At 49.7% G+C, this 8,683-nt stretch overlaps 2 protein-coding genes across 2 annotated transcripts; both read left to right on the top strand.

Moving 5' to 3' along the window:
• Positions 1-1,723: 1,723 nt before the first annotated feature.
• Positions 1,724-3,667, top strand: UREG_04347 (uncharacterized protein; the record flags this gene model as incomplete). The annotated part of the gene is made up of 1 exon (XM_002544784.1): positions 1,724-3,667. The coding sequence occupies one exon, from the start codon at positions 1,724-1,726 to the stop codon at positions 3,665-3,667; it is 1,944 nt and encodes a 647-aa protein (XP_002544830.1).
• A 2,004-nt stretch (positions 3,668-5,671) lies between these two features.
• On the top strand, positions 5,672-8,221 carry UREG_04346 (uncharacterized protein; the record flags this gene model as incomplete). Its single annotated transcript, XM_002544783.1, has 1 exon — positions 5,672-8,221. The coding sequence occupies one exon, from the start codon at positions 5,672-5,674 to the stop codon at positions 8,219-8,221; it is 2,550 nt and encodes an 849-aa protein (XP_002544829.1).
• Positions 8,222-8,683: the final 462 nt, after the last annotated feature.

Genomic DNA, 8,683 nt, shown 5'->3' with positions numbered 1-8,683 from the left:
CACGCCTATTGACCGGTCGTTATAATGAGGGGCAATGCCCACGCTGGCTGCATGTAGCGTTGGCCGAAGGGTGGTGGAAGCAACCTAGAACCACGCCCTTCTGCGCTTTTCTAGCGCTTTCCTTGGGGAGTACCTCTGGGGTACTGATGTAATGCCCGAAAATGACGCGCCTGATGTTCCGTTTTGGTAGGGCGGGCCAAGTAGCAGCGAGGTCACACAGGGCCCAAGCCCTCCCATTCGACCACGGAGGCCCGTACACCGCCCGGCCCTGCTTGCTCGCTAGCGTCAGTGTTGCTTGGTGCTAGTGAGGTGAGTTGACTTTAACCGGCAACCACGATCAGTCATCCTTCGCCCCCCCTTCCTCTTGCACCCAAACTGCTCCTTCCGTCCATTATTCCACCTTATCTGCATCGTTCTTTCTCCTTCTCTCTCTCACTCTCCCTTCTTCCTTCCTCTTTCTCCCACACCTTCCCACTTCCGCGTCTCGCTCCACGTAATCCAGCTCCCTTCTCCAAACCGCCCTTCTTCCACGTCCGCCTCCCTCGACTTCTTCTTCTTCTCTTCCTCTTCTCCCTCGCCTGAGAAATCTCCCTTTGACTCACTTCCGCCACTCGCCTCCTAGGTTCCCCAGGGATGATATTGTGTTGGCAAAACGACAGATAGTTGTCAAATCTTGCAGCTCTGATCTACTCGCTAGCTTAAAAACTACTCACTGCAACGCGGCATCCTGCTTCTCCTTCTCCCTGTACGCTCCTCCGCTCAGTTGAAACCGGCTTCGATCGCCCTCACGCTCTGCCCGTCCAGTCAATCGATCCCCGTCTTGCCTCTCCGTTGGACCACTTTCTGGTTGACGTCCAACAATTGATCTGATTCGTGGATCTGCCGACACCTGGCAGACAGTCATTGCTCCGCTGCTCGAAGCCGCCCGTTTCAACCAGGCTAGCCATTCTACGACCGGCACATATCGTCAAGCTCTCCTGTCACAAAAGGAACGAACCCCACGATAATCGATTCCCTTGGACACGTCGACGCTTCGTTTTCCAAAGAACAAAGGCCACTCGATGATTCTAGCCCCTCGGAAGCTGTGACTCATTTCAACCCTCTTGTGGATCAGCGCCTCTCTCTCGCGCCCCATTCCCACTTGGTCCTTCTTCCGGGACGGCCTGATACTCCCACAGCTCTAAAGTCGATATTACCGGAGCATCATCCACCTTGTGGACCTCACGACCTGTAACGAAGCGATATCCATTTCTCTTTTTCCTCGCATTTTGATTGCACCTTGTTATCTATTCTTGTCTATATATATTCCCCTCTTCCTTTAACTCATACTCTGGCCAATCGAGGCTCCTTTTTCTACAGCAAATTCCAAATGCAATCATAACGATCTTTAATCTGTCCTTTTCTACCGGCTGACTCCCGAAGGCGTCGTCTTTTGACCTCTCACCACCCTCCGAACGGCGGTATTTCCTTTGTTCCCCCCTCGAGATATTTCCAACGGTTCCGAAGTTGCATTCTATGAGCATCTAAGTCGAGATTACGGTGTTTTTGCTTTTTTTTTTTTCGTTCAGTTTTGGGTTCGGGGTTGCTCTCCTTTCACAGTACTCAGCCAGCGGCGGAGGCTAAATTTCCTTTTGCGGATCTCAAGCGTCTTTACCTCTCAACTCGAGTTGCTTTTTCACTTTTCTTGGAACGGCCAACGCTCCCTGAACGCCCTTAGCCAGAAATGGATTGCTTGCGGGACAAGTTTGTCGGAGGAGTACTGTTGGACGGTCGATTCCTCACAGTCACGCCCCTTAACCATGGTTCCTTTGGAATGGTCTTCCTTGCCAAGGACTCCTTGACTGGAGAACAGGTCGCTATCAAATGTCTGACCAAACAGTCTGCTGACGGGTTGGAGTTGGCTGCTGATGAACGTTCCGAGGAGATGGAATGCCATGCTCGTCTCGGTTATCATCCAAATACCGTCAACATGATTCATTCCTTCGAAACCACTTCACACACCTTCTTGGTGCTTGAATATTGCTCCATGGGCGATTTATATGAGGCCATCAGGATTGACCGTGGTCCTTTGGAAACCGAGCACGTTCGTGACTTCATGTTGCAACTGGTTAGCGCCGTGGAGTACATGCATTCCAAGGGCTTGTACCATCGTGATATCAAACCAGAGAACATCTTTCTCTGCCAGGATGGTTCAATGAAGCTGGGCGATTTTGGACTCGTGACTCGTTCGAATTGGTCTTTCGAGGCGTGCGTTGGAAGTGACCGGTACATGGCGCCTGAGCAATATGAACCAACAGCGGCCGGTTACTCTCCTGCCCAAGCTGATATCTGGGCTATTGGAATCTGCCTTTTGAACATCTTGTTTTCCAAGAATCCATTCGTTACACCGACCGAATCCGATGTACTTTTCGCTGATTACTCTCGCGACCGCCAATCCCTCTTTGACGTGTTCCCCAACATGTCTCAGGATACCTTTGAGATTCTGACTCATTCCTTGGCTATCGACCCGAAAAAGCGGTCTCTCTCTGCTATGCGGGAAGCTATTGTTCGTGCTGTTTCCTTTACCACCGATGATGAGAGCCTCGACGACTTTTGCACCGAGGATAGGAATGTCATCCCTGCAAGTGCCTACCGTGAACCCCTTCGCACGCCTTCAATCCAGAGTCCTCAAATCAACCAGGGTGACTCCTTCCCGTGGGCAAAAGCTCTTCAGACAACCCCGCAACAGGCCGTCCGTCAGTTGTCCGCGATTCCCGACACCGAAATCTATACTGAGGACCTGTTCGCCACATCTGCCGATGAGGGCATGTCATGGTATACGGAAAATAATGGATCAGCGTCCATGGTTTCAACCTTGGATTCGAACTTGGGTCCATCTTTCAAGGCCATGGCGTTCCCCAAGGACCGTTTCCGGCAGTTTGAGAAGGTTCAATTTGGTGGTTCGCTTCCTGAGCCAGTTGGCGTTCCTATTCCTTCCATGTCGATGGTGTTCGGCAAGGGCAAAGATGAACAAGTGTCGAAGAGTTGGAGCGATCTATGGGACGAGGATCAAATGGAAAATGAGGCTCTTGAACTTCGCAACCGCCAAGCCCAGAATGCTCGTACTTGGAGCCAGGAAAGTAAGGATAATGAACCGGTCCATTCTGGATTGGCAGAAATTGACCTTGCTTCTTCCACTTTGAATGTCCGTTCAAAGACGCCGAGTGAACGCAAGGGCGTCTTTATTCCGAGACAAACTGGCAACCGTACCAGTGATGAGCCTCACTTCTCCGACCACCCGAGCTCACCCAAGCATGCTACTTCGAAGCAGTCAATTATGGACAAGTGGGCGGCTTTGGGTCAGAAGAGACGCAATTACTCCCCGAAGGAACCTCGGTCTACACAGTGGAAAGCGAATCAGATTGTGAACCGCAATTGGCGAAAGGACGCTGCGCCAATCCCGTTTGGATCTGAGAACGAGCCGTGGACTCGCAAAAGTAGCAGCCCGAGGCGCAACCGGACTCGCCAGCACCAACCTCCGCAACCACACATGCTCAGCAACGACTGGCGTCACGATTCCTTCCAGACAACCAAGCCGAGAAAGGACACATGCCCGTTTGCAGTTGATGACAGCTACCCCGATGAGGAATTCGATTTCATCGGCGGATGGCACGACCTTCATATATAAAAGTTCCACAATCCTGGTTATCCCTTGTTTCTTTTCGTCAAAACGAATCGCTTTTTTTTTCCGATTCCTCTCTTGCCATGTTAACTGCTGCAGCCTGGTTTCCTTTCTGTTATATATGATATGATCTTTTTGGAAGCATTTCTCTCCTCCTACTTTTCTGCTACATGAATTCCCAGGTCTTGTGCACCACTAATTGTGTGAATTTTCGCATCAAAGTCAAAGAGCCCTGTTTATTCTAGACTGGAAACATCTGCCGGTGTGGTGTCGTCTGCATTGAAGTTTTGTTTGTACTATTATGGCTGTCGTTATCAAGATACACGGGACGGCACGGCACGGCGAAGTTGGGAGGTATCAAGATTGGGGAGATTTGGGCAATTGGTTACTTGTGGGCGTTTTCTTTTACTCTTCCTTTCATGACACAGCGTGTTCGAGGTTTCACACCTCATTTTTATTTTATGGCTATTATTATTACAACATCAGCAGGCATTGCAGAGTTTGCTAGATGGAGAGGAATCCTGGATTTCGCCTTTGGAACTACGAGGCGGACTTGCAACCACGGAAAAAATTTCGAAAAGAAACTTGTGCCTATCGAGGCTCTTGCAGCCTGGGTATGGTAGCCATCTCTCCTCGAGAGGTGGAAGGGAAAGAAAAAAACAAAAACGGGATGGAGCTCTGGGTGAATATGGTTTTTATGTTCTAGGAGCTGTTCCTTGCTCCTTTCCCTGTTCTGTTTGCTTTTGCACACTGTGCACTTTCAGATCTAAAGATTGGAAAAAGAAACTGTGACCCCTGCAAATTATCAGCCTTTTGATATTCTCTTTGAGAGGCTGTTCATGTACTTTATGAAGCATTATGTTTGACTGGATCTACAAAGCTGCTGTCAAAAGGCAGCAAAAGGGATGGACAGGGAAAAGAATATAAAACAATTTCCTCAGGACAGACATGCATTTGGCCATCAATATCTCTGAAGTCCATCGGGGTGTAACTCGCCGTCGTCGGTCTCATCAGTAGTACTCTGTACGCAGCACTTGATAGACTCTTCGGGCACATCTGTTTCATGTCTTGAAGGGAGGAGAGTCTCGGATTGGGATCGCGCGACTCCATTAACTAATATACATCCTAAGTAGCGAATAACTCCGTCTCTAGCCCCTGTCGAACCGTGCGCTCCAGTCAGAACGGGGCCGGAAATCGAGTTTGGGGTCCAAGATCTGGACAAGCTGGTCTGTTCTTTTGTAGTTACTTTTCCCCTTTGGCAGGCCATCCCACCGCGACAGCGGCGGGGCCAGTGAGAACTTCTTGTAAATATGCTAGTTTCTTCAGGCTCGCAATCACTACTCTGTACATCAGAAGATTTTTTACTTTCAATTTTCGCAAATTCCTGCTTTCTTTTTCCTTGCATGTAGTTTTTCTCTTTTACCGACACCATAACCGCAGGTACTTGCGCAAAAACCTCAAGACCAATTTCCCTGAGCGCGCCAGAAACGCCAAAACTTTCCCAGCCATTCCATTACGATTCCAACGTCCCGTTTCTAGATATTTTGTCTTCGCCTTTTTGAAGAGGGTGTCTCCGATTAATACAGAAATCTAGCCTTAACCAAATGAGCAGCCGTGTGTGGCGCACCTGTTGAACCTTGCCAGGGGGGTGCGCGAACGTTGAGGGTATTTCGTTGTCTTGTCGAAGGGAAGAAGAAAAGGGGATCTAGATTCTAATGGGAATGTTTATGACCTTTTGCTGGGTTAATGATTATGGTTTGAAATGTGAGTTCTCTTTTCGCTTTGGCAGCTATCTCACGGTCCTGGAGGGATGTTGCCAGCAGGGGACGAGGAGTGGAGGAGGAGCGGAGCTTTCTGATATAAATCTACCAGGCTAACTGTGGAATTGGGTTACCATCGCAGGACTAAGTGATTTGTGTTCATATACCGTTTTCCGCCGGTTGACGACAACCTGTCCTTGTCTCCGGCGCCGCGTGGCCTGCCTTTAATCGAGTTTTTTATTCCTTCGAGATGCGCGGACGCTGGCCGTTTCTCCGTTTCGATACCGACATTGGCGTTCTCAATGGTTTGATTTTGTTATTCCTGCTTCCTCTGTTTGTGGCTGAGGATGGGGACTTTCAGCATCCACACCCCCAGCACCGGCAGGGCTTGGATGAGGCGCGGTGGGCGAATGGTCAGAACAATGGGATTTGTCCGGTCAGGGGAGTTGTGGAGATACAAGCAGAATATCTACGGCATCCGATGTGTTCAGTGACCACAGGGGGGCAAGATCCTCAGGGTGATGGTTTCTTGCTGAATACTACCGAGACCACGATTACGACCACGGAAAAAGGCTTGGAGACGCCAGCATCGACGGCTAGGTTAGAGTCTGAGCTGGATACCGAGAGTCCACTGGATAATGAGAAATTTCTCTCGTTTGAGGAATGGAAGAAGAAGAACCTGGCCAAGGTCGGTCAATCGGCGGATAATGTGCGCGGAAACAGACCTGGTTCTGGGTCGACGGAGATGCGAAGACGGCCCTATCCAGGCAAAATCAGCAATGCTTTGGATTCGTTGGGTGAGGAGGGAGAAATCGAGCTGGGATTCGGCGGATTCGACCCTGATGATCCCAACATCCCGCCCTTGGGGAAGAAAGATGCGAGAACCGCCCAGACTACGAGTGGAGATGAATCACCGGTCACCAAGGGCACTGAAGGGGAGATTCAGTCGGATGGCGTCCCCCGGAGAGGCGTTGCCCGCCGAAAAGATGCCGGGACTACGTGCAAAGAGCGATTCAATTACGCTTCGTTTGATTGTGCCGCTACGGTTCTGAAGACGAACAAGGAATGTACCGGTTCGTCATCGATATTGATTGAAAATAAAGATAGCTACATGCTCAACGAATGTCGAGCCAAGGACAAATTTATCATCCTCGAGCTTTGTGATGATATCCTTGTTGATACCGTTGTTCTTGCCAACTATGAATTCTTTAGCTCTATATTCCGCACCTTTAGGGTGAGTGTGTCGGATCGCTACCCTGCGAAGCCTGATAAGTGGAAGGAGTTGGGGACATATGAGGCAGCGAATACTCGTGAAATTCAGGCGTTTGCTGTCGAGAATCCTCTGATCTGGACGCGCTATTTGAAGATTGAGTTCTTGTCTCATTATGGAAACGAGTTCTACTGCCCGGTAAGTCTGGTTAGGGTACATGGCACGACAATGATGGAAGAGTATAAGAATTATGGCGATACTGCTCGAGCAGAGGAGGAGACGGTCCAAGCGGTTCAACCAACCCAAGAGACTCCCGGCGCGGTATCCACGGTTGATCAGTCCAACCAGACGCAGAAAGAAAACTGCAAACGCAACGCAACTGCCTCTGTTACCAAGACGGGCGCTGAATCTTTACCAGATGAAGAGGCACTTGGTGCCCTATGTTTTCCCGAGCTAGACGAAATCGAAAAGCTCCTACTCGGGTATAATGTGAATAATATGAGTTCGATATATGATTTGGTCTCTGAACACGAGTATCAATACGATTCCCATGATTTGGCCGAAAGCGAGTCTGTAACCGCCAAAGCTACGGGATCAACCGCCTCGGAAGACATACCACAGTCCGATACGCCGTCCACTACAAACGGCGGGGATAAGTCCCAGAAACCAGCTTCCGAGGCGCGAGTAGCTTCCACGTCGAGCTCGACCGAGGCCGAGAATGACACGGTGGTGGAAAGCCAAAGAACCCCAATAGCATCGCAGCCGCCTCCTCCAAACCCAACGACGCAAGAATCCTTCTTCAAGTCCGTCCATAAACGGCTACAGATGCTAGAGACTAATTCCACGCTCTCGCTTCTATATATCGAAGAGCAGTCACGTATCCTTCGGGATGCATTCAACAAGGTAGAGAAGCGCCAGTTGGCGAAAACTTCTAGTTTCCTTGAAAATTTAAACGCCACCGTCCTTCATGAATTGAGAGATTTCAGACAGCAGTATGACCACATCTGGCGCTCTGTCGTTCTCGAATTCGAGCAGCAACGTCAGCAATACCACCATGAGCTTTTCGCCGTTACGACGCAGTTAGCAATACTTGCTGATGAAGTGGTCTTTCAAAAGCGCGTTTCGATCATTCAAAGCGTCTTCGTCCTGCTTTGCTTGGGACTAGTGTTATTCTCCCGAAGTGCGGTAGGATCCTATCTCGAGTTTCCCAAGGTGCAAAACATGGTCTCCCGCACCCACAGTTTCCGCTCGGCATCTCCGTCTTACGAAACACCTTCCGCGAGCCCGAATACGGTCAGACAGAGACCCTCATATTCAAAGGCCAACTTGCATCGAAGAAACGTTTCCGAGGACCAGACAGACAGCGAACTTTGTAGTCCGACTTTTGCCTATCACTCTCCGCCGTTGTCAGAAGGGCCGAGTCCGTCGGAAGAAGAGGAAAAAGGGTTAAATGAGGTGCAGTCGGATTATGCTCGGCCAATGAGTAGTAGTCCGGTGCCGGTCGAAAACCTTGCAACGCTCAAGCGACAGAAGAGTAGTCCGGCAGAGCTGGGTGAGGCGACTAATAATGCCGAGTTGAGACCACCTTGAAGACTTAGCATATATGGGATTTCAAACAATCGGATCCAGGCTTTACCGTGATGGTTAGTTTTGAATTTCCAAGCCGCATCCACTAAATTGTTGGGAAAACTGCAAGAAACGCAGGAGACAGCAGAATCTATGGCTTGGGGCATTGCAACGAGGCAGAAACATTAGTATCCTCTGAACTGGGTTGTTCTTTCGCCGGATGCTTTTGCATGAATATCCAATGTTCTCAAGCTGCAGGGATCCAGGTTTGGATGAATGATTTACTACTATTGTATATCATCGATGATTCGGGAGGGATCTACCTATCGATCCTCTCATATCCTGTACGTACATAATAGCAGGTGCAGCTTGCGCATCGTGAGTGGCTGCTAGGTTCTTAATAAATAATTCGGATAGATAATCAAACTCACTCCCACTCTATGCGATCTCTCCATGTAATGCGTCCGTGGCCGGGAGTGACATCAT

Source organism: Uncinocarpus reesii, genomic scaffold (assembly GCF_000003515.1).
Source record: "Uncinocarpus reesii 1704 scaffold_2 genomic scaffold, whole genome shotgun sequence".
In the NCBI taxonomy this organism is placed as follows: Eukaryota; Fungi; Ascomycota; class Eurotiomycetes; order Onygenales; family Onygenaceae; genus Uncinocarpus; species Uncinocarpus reesii.
The sequence above is the reverse complement of the archived record's forward strand: the minus strand, read 5'-3'. Positions and strand labels throughout refer to the sequence as shown.